The 18,659-nt window shown below is 44.8% G+C and overlaps 1 protein-coding gene across 1 annotated transcript in view; it reads left to right on the top strand.

Annotated features, from left to right (window-relative positions):
- The window catches only part of PTPN3 (protein tyrosine phosphatase non-receptor type 3), a 129,554-nt gene extending 125,729 nt beyond the window's left edge, over nucleotides 1–3,825 (top strand). Inside the window, exon 26 of the mRNA XM_087822815.1 lies at nucleotides 160–3,825. Coding sequence (XP_087678941.1) covers nucleotides 160–237 — 78 coding nt within the window. The 3' untranslated portion in view covers nucleotides 238–3,825. The remainder of the gene's footprint in view (nucleotides 1–159) is intronic.
- The last annotated feature ends 14,834 nt before the right edge of the window (nucleotides 3,826–18,659 follow it).

Below are 18,659 nucleotides of genomic sequence, written 5' to 3'. Positions count from 1 at the left end.
CCTCTACAGCAGTAATGGTTCACAGGTGTGTCTTCTCCACCGTTTCACAGGGGCTGCCTGGTCCAGAGCTGGAGCTCACAGGGTATTTATCAAGTAACTGTGTGTGCGGACCATTTGTGGAGCTGCTGGTGGGCTTGACGGCTTTCTTTTCTTTTCCAGAGCCAGTACAAGTTTGTGTGTGAAGCAATTCTTCGTGTTTATGAAGAAGGCTTAGTCCCGATGCTAGATCCCAGTTAAGGCAACTGTGAAACATTCATTCCTCTTTCCAAGGGCATCCTCCGTAAGGACAGACCTTCTCTCTGGAAGCAGCAAGAGGAATCTGTAGGCCGTGGTGTGGGAAAGGAAAGGGCACGTTTGAACCCAGGCACTTTAAATTTCTATGAAAAAGGAATCGTGTACATAGGAACTGTGTAGATAACGCATGCCGCGATAGTGTCATTTAGGCCCATTATTCCTCCGGAGAGACATATGCAAAAGGGCGTCTCATTTGGGGGCCTGTCCCAATGCCTTCCTCCCTAGACATCACCATGATCCTGTAAACGATCCTTGGGCAACTGAGAGGGGACGCCAGCAGCGCTGTTCACCTCCCAGAAGCAAAATGGTGCGGCTCTTTTGAGTCGCGGGGATGCTTTGTGTGTATCTGTGCACAGGACTCCAAGAGCCGAGCTCTCTGTGCTTCTAGGCCAAGCGGAGACCGTCAGCGGGCACCAGCCCGGATGCTAAGGAAGCCCTGATGGACGTACCGCACGATGGGGGGGGGTTTTCGGGCTGAAGGACAAGCAGTACCTTTCCTGCCCTCCCTTCCTTTGTCCCATCTCCCTGCCCCTCTGACATGCGTGTTTCTGAGAATCGTGTCCAAAACGCCCCGCTTTCCGCCCGCATTAGTGACCCTCTTGGGGTTCACACGCCGCACCTGAACCGGATGAGTAATGCAGGTCCGGGGCAGTCTTCAGTCCACCCTGAGCGTGAGGACTTCGGTGTCGCCTTGTCGGTGTCCGGGCGCTGGCTGTAGGCGCTGCTCGCCTGTCCGCCGCGCTGTGCTCAGCGCCGAAGACGAGTCGTCGACTACTGAATCTACTACATGGATTGCTGCTACTTCCAGCTGCGACACTTGAAGCATTGCGTCTTCCTGAGGGGAGGCGGGATAGCATCTAAATATTCAGAATCTTTGGCCCTTCCGAGGAAAGGTCTTCTAGCCATTGAACCACGGGAAAGCCAGCTTCTGGACGGCTGTGCATGGGTGTGGGTCGGCGCGTGTGCGCCCACGGCTGAGAGCTTCTCAGGATTCCTGACTCGATTCAAGTGACAGTGGAGTTTATATAAAGAATGAGTCTCTGTATAGAACAAGCGTGTGCATTCACCCTCGGTTACAATGGTCTCCGTTTCATTTCAAAGGAGAGGATCAGACTATCTGAATAGAAACGCAAGTTGATGTTAATTTATTCTAAGTACGCCATGATTCTGATTGTCCTAAAGAATTCTGCCTTTGTTAATACTGTGTTAAATTTTTTAAAAAATTTGTGACAGGATTGTAGCAGATTATTATTTAAGGAAAATAAATTGCAAAAAGACTTTAATGTGGTATGTTTAAATAGCGGTTTTTATGTATCCAGGAGAGGACATTAAAGCAGTTTCTTAACGGGATTTATAGAAAAAGGATGCTGTTATGTTATATTAAAGCCATTTTGATGTTTAAGCAAACTCTAGACCAATTGCATAGTTTCCTGGTTGCAACAGGAATAAATACCTTTATCTCCAGACCTGGTGTATTTACTTGCATACTTCACGTCTTTCCCCTGCCATTATTTTCCTGCTAAATGGCAGGGGTGGGAGGAAGGTGTTATACAGGGCTGTAACCCTGTACTGAGGGACAGGTGGCCACCTGAGCCCCATCCTGTCAGCACTGCGTCAGGCCAGCGGAAGGAAGCAGGAGAGTAGAGCCAAGCAGCAGGAAGTTTGGTTCCTGGCTCCTGGTTCCACTCCTCAATAGCTAGCTCTAGGCCTAGTCACTTCAGAGCACCACCTCTACTTCCTCACCTGTAAAATAGGAAAAATAATACTGAAGACTTTAAGTTGACTATGAGGACCGACTAAAATGCTATCGATGGGAATTCGCAGCAGCTGGAATCTGGCACTGCTGTGGATGAATTACGTGGAAAAGTTAACTTATCAGTTGATTAGCCCAAATGCTCATGAAACCGAAGTAGAATCGTATGGATTTTTATAAGGGAAAGATGCTTTTCTTTTTATAAGAGAAAATTGTTTTTCTTCTGGAGAGAATAGAAGCGGAAAGGCATATCAGACCAGTACTTTCATTCAATCTGGACTCAGAAAAATTCTATCCGCAAAGCACCAAAAAAGAGAGGAAGGTGGGAAAGTTGATGTAAATTTAAATGCCATCAGGATATTTAGCAAATCATGGTCATTTGATAAAAATGGATCATCTCCCTGTCTGCAAAAAGCTTGAGAAGTCTAAATGTGTTTTGCAGATTTGTATTTTTTTAATTGTTTAACATGGTTGCAGAAATGTTATTAGCACACAGATTTCTAAGAATCTTACCAAGGTTGCAGCTAGCCTTTGTCTGCCTCTGTGCAGGCCAGTAGTTCAGACCCAGCAGATGTTACCAGGAACAAGATCCATGAAATACTGGGGATGAACAAGACAAGAGAATTACCTAAAGGGGCAAAATATGCAAGTAAATACTGTAGATACTACTGATTAAATCCTGTAACTCAATATTTCTTCTTCACCACCTTATACACATAAGCAACTATACTTAAGAAGCCTTTTTAGTTCTTAGTGAAGAACATCAAAACCAGGATCAATATTTTGCCGGGGAAATTTGGCTGGGTGTGAATGGAGAAGACAGTTACATCCTGCATTCTGGTACTCTCCAGAAGATCTAATTCAGATGCATCTCTGTGCTGACGTAATCAAGACGGGAGATCCTTCCTGGTGTCACCGATTAGAACCTGCACTTGGTGTTTTGACTGTCAACAAAAAAATACTCCATTTGGATGGGGGTAGAATTGGGGGAGTGGGAGGAATCTGAATCACAAACTTGTGCTGGTCTTTAATTCCTACCACGGTAATTTATACCTAAATATGCTTTCAGATTAGTGTAGATGGTATTGCTGCTATGTTGCTACTTGACATTTTTTGTTGCTCAGAAGTTATCATTTGAGTGCAGACAGTAGGCCTCCTAATCCTTCAGAGGCAACAAGAGCCAGCATCAATGGGAAAAGATCTCAAGAAGCAGGCCTTGGGTTTAGAACTAGACTTAGGCAAGATTTGCTGCCCTTAGCCTCAGTTTCCTTATGTGGAAAAGGGGGAGGGTGGGCAGGACTAGATGAGTTCTTCGGTTCTTTCAACATTTACCGTGCTATGTATCTATATTCCAGAGATTTGAAATCAATCCTATATGACTTCTGGAGAGAGATGTATCATATTTCTGTGACGTATCCCCAAGAGATTATCCCTCAAATCTTGGCGCTGATGAATGCAAATACAAGGATTGCCACCTCTGATTCTTGCCATCCTTGCCATCCTAAACTGAGAGCAGACTCAGTAACGTTGGCGAAAATTCTGACCTCAGCCTGAGGAACCAAATACGTGGGATTCTGATGGCTGGACTGCCATCTTTATAATTCATATTCTCTTTGGAGTAACAAAGGATTTGTGTTATGTAGTTTTGAAAACTATCTTAATTGATCAGCTATGTTATTTCTGTAAATTTGGAATGTTTTTCATTCAGGTCTGTGCTGCCAGTGACTCTACTGAAAACAATTTTATCAATATAAAAACATTCAAGCTATGCAACACTAGCATTGTGTGTTGACATTTTTATTCTAATAATTGTCTTGATCTCAGAAGTGTTTTCTTATTTTGTTTGCTTTCTTTTAAATAAATCCTAGATCAGAATTAGGTTCAGCTCTTAAGTCAGCAATAGCTTAAACGAAGTAGAAGGTACCTTACACCCTATCATGCAAGGCTGCCATGATCCACAGATCCCAGGTTCCTTCCGACTTGTTGCTCTGCCATTCCCAGTATGCAGTTTCTACACTGAGGTCCACAGTGGTGGCTACAACCATGTTCTCATTACAGCCAGCAGGATGGAGGGACGTGGGAGGAGAAAAGCAAGACCCTTTCCCTCAGGCTGCATCATCTGGATGTTGTACATCCCATTGATCAAAACAATCACAGAGCCATTCTTATTGCAAGGGAGTCTGGGAGAGGTAGTTTTTATTCCAAGAAGCTCTGTGCCTAACTGAAACTCAGGTGTTCTGTTTCTGAGAAATAAGGAAAGAATGTGTTTGAGGGGCAAGTAGTCTTCAACCCTTTGGTCACGTTTCTTGCCTCACAAAGAGCCCACTTCTCTCCCCAAGGTAAGAAAACCCAGACCCCATCCAGCTAGGGCCTGAAGCTAAAGATAAAATCACCTTTGGGTGATTTGTGGTCTCCATCTACTCTGGGTGGCTCCTTGTGGACTAGTGACCTATAAACTAAAGACAAGTTATCTTCTCCCAACATAACCCTTAAACAGTAGTGAAGTGACAGTAGGCAAACAGCCATTGAAAACTCATGCATAAGAGGGGAGGGCAGGAAACTCTGCTCCAAGCAACTATCAAAAGCCCTGCACAGGAGACAAGGACAACCCTGGCAGGCCCACGAGTGCAGCTCTCTGGGAAGAACTTGTCCATTGACTTCCATGGCCACATCCGTGGTGGGACCTGCAGAGGGAGGACTTCCTGGGGACAGCACAGCTTCTGTAGCCTGCTTACTCTTGGGGCAGTTTTGGGGGTCCCCAGGGTTGTGTTTTCTTTGACAGTAGGATTTCATCAAGTACCCAAAGCTGCAGATCTGGTCTAGACTGGCTGGCATTCTGTGCTCTGCTTATGCCTCTTAGAGGCCACCTGAAAAGGAAGCTAGGGTGGGAAGGCAATACCCTTATTCATTTTTTGTTTTGTTTGTTTGTTTATAGATAGTCTTTTACTTTTAAATTTTGTATTATGGAATATTTCACATGTATTCCAAATTAGAGAGACTATGATAACGAACCCTTAAGCAACATTACTCAGTTTCAGTGGCTAACATTTTGCCAATCGTGTTTGCTCTAAAGCACCCTCCTTTCTTTGCCCCATAGATTTTGGGTTTGTTTTTCCCTCTCTGAGGCAACACCCTTAATCTGATCTTTGGAACCACCTGGTTTGCATTTTCTGGCAGAGGAGCCTTGACATCGCTTGCTGCCCCAGCCCTGCTAAGGCTGCCACTTCAAGGCCACTGCTCTGAATAGCTGCAGTTTGGAGAACGTAGCAGTTGAATAGAAGCATTTCTACACTTCAAACCTAAATTTTGAGTTCAGGCTACAAACAGTGCCTCCCTTATCAAAGCAGGATTCCCTCCCACGTCTGCACAGTCTGGCTGGCTCGAGCCCCAGTTCCTCTCACTTCTATAGGACTTTGTGAAAAGCAACAAAGAGCAACAGTTATACTTTTTGCACCTTTCCACCATTTTCTCTATTGTCATGGCCTCAGTCAGTATGTGGTCCATCTTCCAAGTTACTGCAGGTGACAATATCATGTTGAAAAATCTATTCCTTCCATCTGCTGGCCTGCCAATTCCACTAAGCCAGTGCTACGTTTTAGATGCTGTTATGTAGCCTCCCACTTACAGGTATCAAATTCTGAATCCAAAAACCAAAGTAAAGGTGACTGGAGCAAAATAGAAGTTTAATTCTCTCTCAAACACAGGAATCCAGAGCTGATAGAGCAGCATGGTCATCGGGACCCGTGTTCCTCCATTCTGCTGGCTTCACTATCCTCAGCATACATATTCCGCCTCATAGTACAAAATAACTGCTCCAGCCCCACCCATCATAGCCATATTCTAGCTGGAAAGATGAAAAGGGAGAGAAAAAGAATGCCCCTTCCTTTAAGGATAATCACTAAAAGTTGCATAGATTTGCAGAGTTAGCCAGAACTTAATCATATGGGTACACCTAGCTGCAAGGGAGCTTAGGAAAAATAGTCTTTATTGTGGATGGCACTCTACCTAGTCAACATTTAGGAGTTTTATTATTGAAGAAGGGGAAATGATTATTAGGGCACAATCAGCAGCCTCCCCTGAAGATCCCTTGACTTCAGATCTGCTGAAGGGCTGATTTATGAGGAGTCACCCTTCCCAAGACCCAGCACACAGGAATAAATGCAATTACATCGTTTAAACAAGGCTGACCCACCCACCATCTTGGAGTCTACACTGACAGCTCCAGACAGGATCCGCACTCATCCATTACACATACACAAATCACTTGAATCAGAGTAGACTGATAACACAAACTTTACCTCTTCTAGAAATCCTAGGCCCCTACCCATTTCCCACCCCTAAATTATACAGGTCCATCTTCATCTATGGCCACCATGCATCCTTTGCTGTTTAATCCTTAAACCTGTGGATTCCACTCCAGTCAAGAAAGGCTCCAGGATTTCTCTCAAGGCCACCCCAGAGCTCCCAACATCATTGTCCGGAACAGAGCCAGGTAAGAAGACCTGTTGGGATTCAGTGATGGAGGTCCGGGGAGAGAGGGTGGCAGTGAAGACCAAGTGAGTTGTCTTAGCCAGACATTTAAGAGGAAGAGTGATGACTTGATAACTGATGGGTGTACAGAGGGAGGAGCCAAGGATGGGGTCAGTTTCTAGGTTGGGCAACTGGGTGGGTGTTGGTGCCACAAACCAGGAAAACTAGGTGTGGGGAAGATGAGATTGTTCTTTGGGTCTGATGTCTAACATTAGGGACACACGTATAACCAGTCTGAGGAGTCTCACACAGCTATGTCTGAGTGTGAAAGTTTATTCTTAAAAATGATGCAGACATTTCTGGGTCTTGAGCACCCCCATCGGCTCCAGTAAATGCCTTTTGTGTCATTCTTGTTTACATTTTAATCCATTCAAATGATTTCTGTAATCAAATCTGGTTCTTAAAATAGCCTGTCTGGGGTGAATATGCAGTTGTCTTAGTCTGCTCATGCTGCAATAACAAAATGCCGTAGGCTCGGGGCTTAAACAGCAGACACTTATTCCTCACAGTTTCAGAGACTGGGAAGTCCACGATCAGGTGCTGGCAGATTCGGCTCCTGGTGAGAGGTCTCCTTCTGGTTTGCAGACAGCCGCCTTCTCGCTGTGTCTTCACATGGTGGAGAGAGAGCCCTAATGTCTCTTCCTCCTCTTATAAGATCACTAAGCCCATCGTGGGGGCCCTACCCTTGTGACCTCATGACCTCATCTAAACCTAAGTACTTCACAAAGGCTCCAACTCTAAATACCATCAATGAGGGTTAGAGCTTCAACACGATTCAGTCCATCCATAGTAGCAAATTAATATTTTATCATAATGGTAACCAGAGGTCCAGTTCTCTCTGAACTTTCTTCCCCACCCCTACTCTGTCTACCTGAATTCTCAGGGGCCTTGCTGTCCCCTACAGCCCCACAGGCAAAGCAGATGAGGAAGATAGTACTTCTAACAAGAGGGCAGCAAGCTGGGCCTGAGGAGAGGTGTGATTTTCTTTAGTAGTGTTCAGCTTTACCCTGGCCACCTCCAGCATGGAGGAACAGCCGTCCTCCCTCCCTGAGGATAGGAGGAGACATGCCCTTCTTTAGCCCCTATCAACAATACCCACCCCAGCAAAGTGGGAAGCCTCACATTTTTAGCACCTCTGTTCCTCCATAGGTGACAATGTTATCTTTGACATAAACACATCTCCAGTGTCCCCTGTACACAGTGCTATACTGACCATGCCTCCTCACACAGACCATAGGACCCACTGAGTTATCTTTTGCCCTGCCCTAGAGCCCCATAGAAAACTCATCAGTGGTTGATGGGTTTCTGGCCTAGACTTAAACCCTTGGTCCCAAGTGAAACTCCATCCATGTCTCACTTGTTCTTTGAGAAATTGGTCCACAGTTTCTGCTGTCTTCCAGCACTGCTCATTTACTACCCAGTGGCAAGCCCAAGATTCTGATTGAACAAACATTTGCTGAAAATAAGCCTCATCCTTGGAGTCTTTAACTTGCCTCCCTCTATGCTATGCCAGGAAAACAACTCTGAATAAAGGGAGAAAAGGTCTTTTCCTGCTCCACAAAAACAATGGGAGCACCCCAGGCAGGAATGGCGGTGACTCTAACGTGTGCAGTCAGTAGCAATGTCAAGATCACATATCAGAGCTGGTCCCTGTAGATTCCACTGACACTGCTCCTAAGCACAGAGCACAGCACCACTGAGGCCCATTCTGCCCTAGACACTAGATAGAGCTGGCCCTGCAGCTGCCACCCTCACCAAAGTTAATCCAAACAGCCCCTGCTATCTGCCAGCCCTGAGCTCTGGGACAGATATTTCTCATTGGCAGAGCCTAGCTCATGTGCCCACACCTAGCTGCAAGGGAAGCTGGAAAAGCAAATATGTGGAATTTTCGGTGTCTGCCATGGGAAATGTAGGAGGAGATCTCTGCTTCATGTGGTAGAAGTGTTTCCAAATTTAAAAGCTGAGTGACCAAAACAAATGTCCCCAACAGTACACTCCTTTTGCCAGCTTATATCCTTCCCATACTTCTGAAACACAACAGTACTGCCACCTGACATAGAACCATTCCTTATACAACTAAAATCTGCTCACCCTTCCCAAAAGGGGTCAACCAGAACTCCTATCAGTTACAGCTCACAGCAAATCCTGGATATCAGTCTTTTTCTATTCTGTCACTATCCTACCTCCTTTCCTGTACTCTATGGACTAAATTATATATGACAACTGTGAGCATAACTTGTAAAACAGTAAAGGGAAAAGGAGGAAAGGAAAATTAGATAAATCATTTAAAAATATGCATGAACACAGCAAGAAGAGACACAACAGAAGTATCTGGCATTGCCCACAGAGAAGTGCTGTCTGGACTCTGTCCAGACTGTGAGGTCTTTCTGACCTAGGCCTTTGGGGCTGTAGCGAGGACTTAGCTCTTAGATTTCAGAGACCAGGTACAGGATTTTGGTTGTGAGAGGCCTACCTGGCAAAGGCAGGAGGTGTGTAAATGAGAACAGGCTCGATAATTATCAAGGCCAGTAAGTCAAGATTCTAAACAAAAGAAATGCTATTTATAAACTAACCTCAAAAACTCAGAAACTTGAAACAGAAACAACTGATAAATGCCTAGAAAAATGCATTCTAAAATAGAGATGACAGTTATAGTCCTTTCAGCAGTCCCTTGTTCCTTGTATGGAATCCAGATTGTCCTCAATAACAAAAAGCTCTTAGGAATTCTATTTTTGTCTTACGTAGGCATTATCTGAAAGCACAAAGAGCTGATCCCTTCCCTGTAGACACCCCTACCTCCAACCTCTTTTAAATTGGCCTTAGGCAAGCCCTCCCCCCAAAATTCTTCTTACCATCAAGAACTAAAAAAAGATGCTCATAGCGGGATTCTTACTTTTTAAAAAAATCCTCAGCCAAGGACATATTCATTGAACTTCAGAGAGAGGGGAAAGGAGGGAAGGAGAGAGGGAGAGAGACAGACAGACCAGGGATGGAACCTACAGCCTAGGTATGTGCCCTGACCAGGAATCAAACCCTCAACCTTTCAGTGTAAGGAATGATGCTCCAACCAACTGAGCCACCTGGCCAAGGCAGGATTCTTCATAATGGCCAAAAAGTGGAAACCAATCAATGTCCATCAGCTGATGAGTAGATAAAAAAAGTGGGGTCTATTCATACAGTGGAATATTATTTGGCCATAAAAAAGGAATGAAATACTCATCCATGTTACAACATGGATGAACCTTGAAAACATGCTAAGTGAACAAAGCCAGACAAAAAAGGGCTGGGAGGAAGGGGAATGGGGCGGGACTGCTAATGAGTATGGGGTTTCTATTGGAGGTGATGAAAATATTCTGGAATTTGAGAGTGACAATGGTTATACAATGTCGTGAGTATACCAAACACCGTTGAATTGCACTCTTTGAAGTGGTGAATTTAATGGTATGTGAATTTCATCTTCATTTTTAAAATTGCAAACAAACTAAACTAAAAGAATGTCATCAGTTCCCAGGAAGGAGAGTTTAAGTTGTTCTGAGCAGTAGGTGGTAGCAGACACCAAAGCCAAGACATCTGCAAACCCACCCACCCAGTAACTCCACTTCTGGGAATCTGACCTACAGGAACAATTTAAGGGGTTTGTGTTTTGACATTAAGACAGTTTTTTAATATGCTTGTACAGCTAGGTGTTTTTATAATAGCGAACATTTGGGAACAATGTCAGTGCTTGTCAGTCTGAGTCCGGTTCGATGAAGTTTGGTGCGTTTGTGTTACAGGTTACTGTGCAGCTCTGAAAGTTTACGCGGGAGCTGTAGACATCCATTCACAGAGAGAATCCGTGATGTTTCGGTAAGTAAGAAACTCAGGATACCGAATAGTATGACTATGTGACTCTAACGTTAGATAAAGTCAGCATAGTGTGGTGGCTGACAATGTAGATCGTGGAGCCAAACAGCCTGGATTCACATACCAGCTCCTCGCCACGTACCAGTTGTAAGTCCTTGGGTGAGACACCTAACCTCCCTGAGCCTGTGTTCTCTAACCTCTCTGTGCTTTTCTGAGCTTCAGTTTTCTCATCTATAAACTTGAGATCCAAAATCTACCTCATAGGGTTGTCGTGACCATTGAGTTATTGTGTGGAAAATTAGACCATTCATGGTGCATAAGTGCTATGTTGGCTATTACCATGATAGATAGATGATGACAGATAGAGATAGATGACGATAGATGATAGATAGATAGATGATAGATAGATGATAGATAGATAGATAGATAGATAGATAGATAGATAGATAGATAGATAGATAGGTAGATAGATGATAGATAGATAGATAGATAGATAGATAGATAGATGATAGATAGATAGATAGATAGATAGATAGATAGATAGATAGATAGATGATAGATAGATGATAGATAGATAGATAGATAGATAGATAGATAGATAGATAGATAGATAGATAGATAGATATAGATAGATGATAGATAGATAGATAGATAGATAGATAGATAGATAGATAGATAGATAGATAGATAGATAGATGATAGATAGATAGATAGATAGATGATAGATAGATAGATAGATAGATAGATAGATAGATGATAGATAGATAGATAGATAGATAGATAGATAGATAGATAGATAGATGATAGATGATAGATAGATAGATAGATAGATAGATAGATAGATAGATAGATAGATAGATAGATAGATAGATAGATATAGATAGATGATAGATAGATAGATAGATAGATGATAGATAGATAGATAGATAGATAGATAGATAGATAGATAGATAGATAGATAGATAGATAGATAGGAAGGCAGAAGAAAGAGAGGGAGAGATCAAAGGTAGATACATAGGTGATGGCAAAAAGTCGGAGGTGGTGGGGAATGCCGATATGCTAAGAGTGTCTGTCTCTAGGGATTAAGTTGTAGGTGGGTATCTTTTCTTTCTGCTATTAGTATAGTCTAAGTTGCTGTGTCAAATATGCGTCACCTGTATAATTTTTAAAGGCTGGAATATTGCTACTAATGCACGTATGTTGAAGAGTGAAACACATAAAACTTGGCCATGAAGTTGGATGTAAGAATCAGAGCCTCTAACTCCCTCCTTGGGCCAGGGAGGATTCTTTTGATGGCAGATGACAGGAAGACAACTCAGATTAGCTGAAACCGAAAAGGGGGGCTCCTGGGCAGGACAGCGGGGTGCTCCCAGATGGGAGGATGACTTCGGGAAGTAGGGCAGCGCCATGGAGGGATTGGATTCTTGGCTCCTTTTGTTTCTGCGTCTCTCGCCCTTCCTTACATTGGGTGTCTTCAAACGAACCTGTAGCTAGATGGCTCTTCCTCACGGCTCCCGAGGCTCCAGGCTGCTCAGGGCAGCGCTCTGATTGGCCCAGCTCAAGTGAAGTCTCTAACATTGGACCAATCACTGTGGCCCAGGGGTTGCTCAGTGGTCACAGACCCACCCCACGGGGGGGACCTGGGGACTGCGGGGGGGGGGGGGGGGGGTAGGAGCAGCTCCTGGAGAAAGGCGGAGCGGCTCTGGGGGACTCCAAAGGGCCCCCTCAAATGGATCCAGCACTGGCCAAAGCGCTTGACGTGCTGGCTGGTCTCACCCCACAAATGCCTGGAGAGTGTCCAGAGGATGCCCCCAGAGTGGCAAAAGATTCTGAGTTCCTGCCGCATCTTATTTGAATTAAAAGTGTCTCACCTCAAGGACCGGTCTTCCAGAAAGATAGAAAATCTTCCCGTCCTTTTCCACTTATAGTCACCAACAAAAGGTATTCTAGTAGTTAAGGTTGCAAGTGTGGCATGGATTAAATGGATATGTCCACTTGGAATTCCAGGCCTTCATAGGAAGATGACCTGTTTTAATACAATACAACTCTTTTGTTGTGAGCTGGGGCAGCCTGTATTTGCCAGTCACTCTAGGGATGGGTTTTTTTGTTTGTTTGTTTTTTGCCCAGTGCCTCTTGCTCCCCTCCTAGAAGGAATATGATAGTTTCTACCCTCGACAGTTCCCACAGCTGTGTCTTCTCTTTTCCTCATATCCACATGCCCCATGCCTTCCCAGCTGCCCGGGTCTAGCTCAAATGCCCTCTCCTCCAGGAAGCCATCCTTGCCTGCCCCTTCCTGAACTGAAACACCGTTTCCTCCTCTGGCCCTCTCTGATGGCTTGGAATACCTTCCTCTCTTGTGTTAGAGTCACTGTGCTCACCATATCTCACTTCTGGAGAGAGATTCCTGCATAGTTCATCTCTGTGCCCCTACAGGCACACATACGCAGTGATAAGTAGATGTTAATAAATGCCCGTTGAATGAATTGAGGCAAATACTGTTTGCATTGCCAATCTCAGAGAGGATTCTGGTCTTCCTAACACCCTTCCTTTTTATATTACTTAACACCCTTATCACCCTTATCCCCATGGCAAGGGGGCTGGGGAGATAAAAGAAAAAGATTTCTAGATCTGATCACATAAAAATTCAGACCACCATAAACACAATAAAAAGGCAATCAGGAAACCTGAGAAAAATATCTGTAAGATGACAAATTCAAATAGATGACATTTTTAGCTTAAACTTGGCAAAAATAAAAGTCATGTTTTGGGGGAATATTTAATGACAATTTTGTGGAAAATATCTGAATAGGGAAAGGTGTGGAAAGAAAGTCAACAACATTTTAATAGCAGTTAGTCAAAAATTGAAGGATTATGGGGTTTTTTTTAAGTTTTGCTTTGTTTATAATAAATAAGCATTACATTTATAGTCAGAAGGACAAAGCAACGGCTGCCACTTCTGCTGACTTTCCTGTGTTCTCAGGTGAGGCCCTGTGTTGGTGAGGGAGTGATGCGCTGAGGGTGTTGGAGCATAAATGGCGCAAGCTTCCAGGAGGACAGCGCGTATTAAGTACACAGGAACAGTGTATATTAAGAACTTTTAAGGTGTTGATGTTCTTTCACATAACTTCTATGTCTAGTCATTGATTCCAATGACAATAAAACAATTTGAAACCCCTGAAACAGTGTCTGGTTTCTGAGGAAGGTTAACGATCTTTATGAACAGAAACAGCCTTTAAAAGGCCGTTCTCATTCTTTCCTCGCATCTCCCAATTCACGGGCTCCCTTCATTTCCATAATTGTATCTCCCCTGGAATTTCTCCGTAGTCACTTTTCAAACCTGCCTGTTCTTTCCTCACACTGTTCTGCTCTGGCTTTAAGGCTTAAAGCATCTGTTCTCCGTTTATCACTTCAAAAATTGTAAACCTGCTTGGTGTAAGGTTTCTTTCCAGTTGTTTTATTATCTTTAGTTCTTGGGATGCAAAGTCTTTGATTTGTTGCAGTTGCGGACTGCGTGTGGTTTTATTGCTGCCGCGGGTTTATAAGTGTTTTGCAAGCCCATCTTCATCAGGTTTCTGTGAACACCGGCAACCCCTGACTATGGAAATGTCCCTAACCAGGGTTCTCAGGTCCCCCGAGATCAACCAGTCCTGGACAAGCTTTTACATTAATTTTGTCACTTGGAATCCTCGTCCATTCAAGTGATAGGAACTCAGACCCCACGTTGGCGTATGGCACAGAGTCAGGAGGTGGAGTTTTTCTGGTCCTGCTTCCGCAGTAAGGCAGCCTTTGTGACTCCTCGCACATTTTAGACAGGCAACTCATTTCCATCTCCCTGAAAAAGCAGAGCCTGTGCCTGGACTCCCCTCATTGGTAGGTAGGAAATCTCCATCCCAAGCCACCCAGGGGTTTTTGTGTTTTTGGTGGCTTTTTAAAATTTTTATTGATTTTTAGAGAAAGAGGAAAGGAGAGAGAAAGAGAAACATCAATGTGAGAGGGAATCACTGATCAGCTGCCTCCTGCACGCCCCTCATCGGGGATCAAGCCCACAACCTGGGCATGTGCCCTGACCAGGAATCAAAATGACAACCTTCTGGTGCATGGGACATCGCCCAACCAACTGGGCCACCTAGCAGGGCCCAACCACCGACTTTTAAGGTCCTATTAGCCCCTGCCTTCAGCTCTATCACATCATGGTTGTGGCACACTTTACAGAGAGGGAAATACCCATGAATTTAGGACTATCTTGATATCTAAAGAGAGAAATGGGCCCAGAGTTTTTAAGATGAGGCTGGGAGAAGCAAGCAGAAAGCTTCTGGCCTAGGCAGCTTCTTAGATTTTCAAAAGCATATGACACAACCCTGTGGAAAACCTCGAGCACCTCTGTATTGAAAAGAGATGGGACGGAAACATCCCCAAATGTTAACTGAGATTGCTTTAGTGTTAGAGGGAGGAATAACTTCCTACTTTTCTTTATTTTCCACATTTTCTATTCCCTTTACCTTGGAAAAAAAGAAATCATACACCATTTTTTAAAGTGGCTTTCCAATCAGCTAGCAGGAGGTCACTAAGGTGACAGCAGAGGACCACTCCCTCCTGTCAGAGGTTGCGTGCAAACCAGGCAGCTGCAGGAAAGGGCTGAACAAGGCCAGTGCTTGGAGGCGGAGGGACTGGGTTCGAGTCACAGCTCCGTCACGTATTTGGTAGGCCATGGAAGTTACATTTCTGCAAATCTCCATTTCTGCCTGTATAAATGTAGATTTGTTCAACAAATCACTCATTCCACATGTTTTTATTGAGCACATGCTAGATGTGCTTGGCACTATTACAGGCCTGGAGCTACCACGAAGAGCAAGACAGACATATACTCGAAGTTCATGTTCTAAGGCAGCTCTGTCCAATAGAACTTCCCACGGTGACGGAAATGTTCTGTACCTGCACCATCCAAGAGGGTAGCCACCAGACACACAGGGCTACTGAGCACTCGAAATGTGATACTTGTGACTGAGGGACAGAATTTTTTCTTTAAGTGTAATTAAATTTAAGAAGCCATATGAGGCTAGTGGCTACCCTATTGGATAGCATTATCAAGAGCAGATAATGCCTCTTACCCTGCTTCTTACAGTTTGGGAGAGGGTCAGAGCAACGTGAAAACAGAGCTGTGGGTGTCCTCAGATGTGAGGATGAGTCCTGCCCCCTCAGACAGAGTAAACTGCAGGAGGAAACTCCACTGGCAGGCTTTTAGGACCCAGAGGCTGTTCCATGGGCCTGGGAGATGGAAGAAAACACTCTAAGTTGCTGCGTGTGGTGTGGGAGGACCTGCCCCCGGGCAAGCTGAGGCCTCCCCTTGGAACACACGTGTCCTGCAGAGAACATTAGGTAACCAAATGGGTCCCAGTGACACCTGACTGCTTGCCGCTCCCTTGTCTCTCCTGCAGCTGGCCCCGCGTCCCCCAGCTGCTTTCTTCCCATGGTCTGATATCGGCAGTTCCGCTTCCCTTGAAGCAGGTCAGGGCCAACCCACGTGGCTTCATTCCCTACATGCCCACTCTTCCCTCTGCCTCCCTGAACCCTTCCTTCCAAATCAAGCTGCTTTTCTACTTAGCCAGGAACACAAGCCTGGAACGACCTTGTTGTTTGTCTTCACCTAACAAACTGCTTTCTAGCCTTTAAACTCAGGGCTGTTTTACCACAATAAAGAAGATATATATTTACAAAATAGCCTTGGCCAGTGTGACTAAGTTGGTTGGAGTATCGTCCTGTGCACTGAAAGTTTGTTGGTTCAGTTTGCTTTCCGGGCACATACCTAGGTTGCAGCTTCGATCCCTAATGGGGGCTAGTTCAGGAGGCAACAGATCGATGTTTCTCTCCCCCTCCCCCTGCTCTAAAATCAATAAGCATGTCTTCAGATGAGGATTACAATTTTTTTATAAAATTATAGTAATATGTTACTGATCTCTTTCATTAGAATATGATCCGTCTGAGGTCAATGCCAGGTGTTTGCTTCTAACTCCAGCACCGGCCCCTCCAGGGCCTGAGACATGAGACGTGCTCATTAAATGTGTGTTGAATGAATTACAAGGGAATGAATCATTCCCCCTGATGTTTCAACACCTCAAGTAAATACTTACTAGAAACTTCCAGAGCTGGAAATGGAGCCTAGCATCCTCTAACTCTAAGCAGAGGCTTCGTGTGGACAGTCGGCACCATTGTAGACGGACGACAGGAGCTGTGAATTGACTGCAACGTGCGGCGGCTCAGCAGACAGGAGGTCTGTGTGTAGCTTTCTAGGACAATTATTCTGGAAAGTCATTTCTGGGAAAGGGCCCAAGAATTTACGCTCTGCAGAGGAGAAAGACTTCTTTAAACATTGACTGCTTCTGTGCTCCGGTCGTGAAACTCTGAGAACAGCACAAGGCAGGAACGTCTGAGGAGACAGAGGAGCATCTGTCCTTTCAAACACGTCGATGTTCCTGTTAAACAGTTTCTCTGGGATTGACAGAGGGGACAGTGAGCAGGGAAATTGTTAAAAATCCCACAGCTAGTGCAGGTTTGAGGTTGGGAGAGAAAACTTGTGACAGCTTGTAAAAAATGTCTGAATTAACTGCCAACTCAGAAATAATGAAGATAAAATTTGCTTTGCCATTGCCTGTGGGGTGAGCCTACTGTGGGTCAGGCCCAGAACTGGAGCTTCATATGCGTGTCTCTCTCTTACTCCTCACAATAAAGTCACAAGGGACCTGATGCTATTCTGCTTTTATAGGTGAAAAATAAAAGGGTTCAGAGTGGTTGTGAAACTTGCTGCAGGTCCCAAAGCTAGTAAGTGGTTCATACAGAATTCAAACCCAGGCCTTTGGAACTCTGAAGCCCATGCTCTAGGATTTCAGATGTGGCCAATGTGATTAATTAGAAACTCTCAGAAACCCATCCTGAATTGCAAACTGGTTTAGACAAAGAGACTTGGTTTATAGAATTCCAGGATTAAGTGACAGGCCACTGGAGGGACAGGGAGAGCATTGGAATCCCAGAGCACCTGCACCCAGATGCCCAATTGCTGCCAGCAGCCCCTCGCCCTCCATCCCTGGGCTCCTCTCGAGTCACCTTCATTTTCTCTCTTGCACTGTATCTTTCCACCACACAACAGAACACCTGGCTGCCGGGTTACCCTGTACCTCACATCCCTCAGCTCCCACCAAGGGATCGGACTCACTTCAGTTCCAGTTGGACAATCCCAGGGCAGGAACCCAGCTGGCCAGCCTGGGTCCAGGTATCCTCTCTGCACGAATCCACTCTGGCCATGGAGATGGGTCATCTGAGAACAAGGCAGGTCCTGGTTTGGAGGAGAATAGAGTGTCTGAAAAATAAAATGGTCAAAGGGAAAAGAAAGCAGAGAAGACACTCAGGGAGATATTCCTGTTAGCTGTAAACATCTGGAGGAGAGTAATGAGGAGGAGGTGCTCTGGGTCACTATGGGACCCATGGCTACAAATTTCCAGGAAACAAGCTTCAGGCTCAGATCCAGCATCCACCGAGCACTCCCCGTGTGCCAGCTATTAAGTCCCTTCACGTATATCATCTGTTAATCCTCACAGCAAGTATGTCAGGTAAATTTTATTGCTACTATTTTACATGTGAGAAACAGACCAAGATAAGTAAATAAATTGATGAGTGGCAGGGATATAATCCAAGTGTTCTGTCCCTGCTCTTCCCGCGGCCTCATTCTGCTTCTTCACAGACAACTCCCTAATAGTCATTTCTGCTCAAAGAGGGGTGGGATTTTCCAGGAGTGAGGGGATGCCTGGGCCTAAAGGTATCCCTGCAAAGGTCAAATGGCCTTCTTTCCAGGACTTGATGAGGATGCATTTTAAAATAAGAGAGATATGGTTGGACTAGAAAGCCCCTAATATCCGGCTCCACTTTGAATCAATAAATTCTTCAAGCTTTTACAAATTAAAAAATTTATTGCTGATTTTAGAGAGAGAGGGAGAGAGGGAGGAAGGGAGAAGAGAGAGAAAGGCATTGATTTGTTGTTCCACTTATGTGTGCATTCACTGGTTGCTTCTTATATGTGCCCTGACTGGAGATTGAACCCACAACCTTGGCATATCGGGCCAACGCCCTAACCAACTGAGCTCCCGACCAGGGCCTACAGATTCTTTTTAAAACTGTACTTCCAGCCCAGCTGGTGTGACTCAGCGGTTGAGCATAGACCCATGAACCAAGAGGTCATTGGTTCGATTCC

This window comes from Miniopterus natalensis, chromosome 12 (genome assembly GCF_054644295.1).
Source record: "Miniopterus natalensis isolate mMinNat1 chromosome 12, mMinNat1.hap1, whole genome shotgun sequence".
NCBI classification, from domain to species: Eukaryota; Metazoa; Chordata; class Mammalia; order Chiroptera; family Miniopteridae; genus Miniopterus; species Miniopterus natalensis.
Note: the sequence above shows the minus strand (reverse complement) of the source record. Positions and strands in the feature narration are given on the sequence as shown.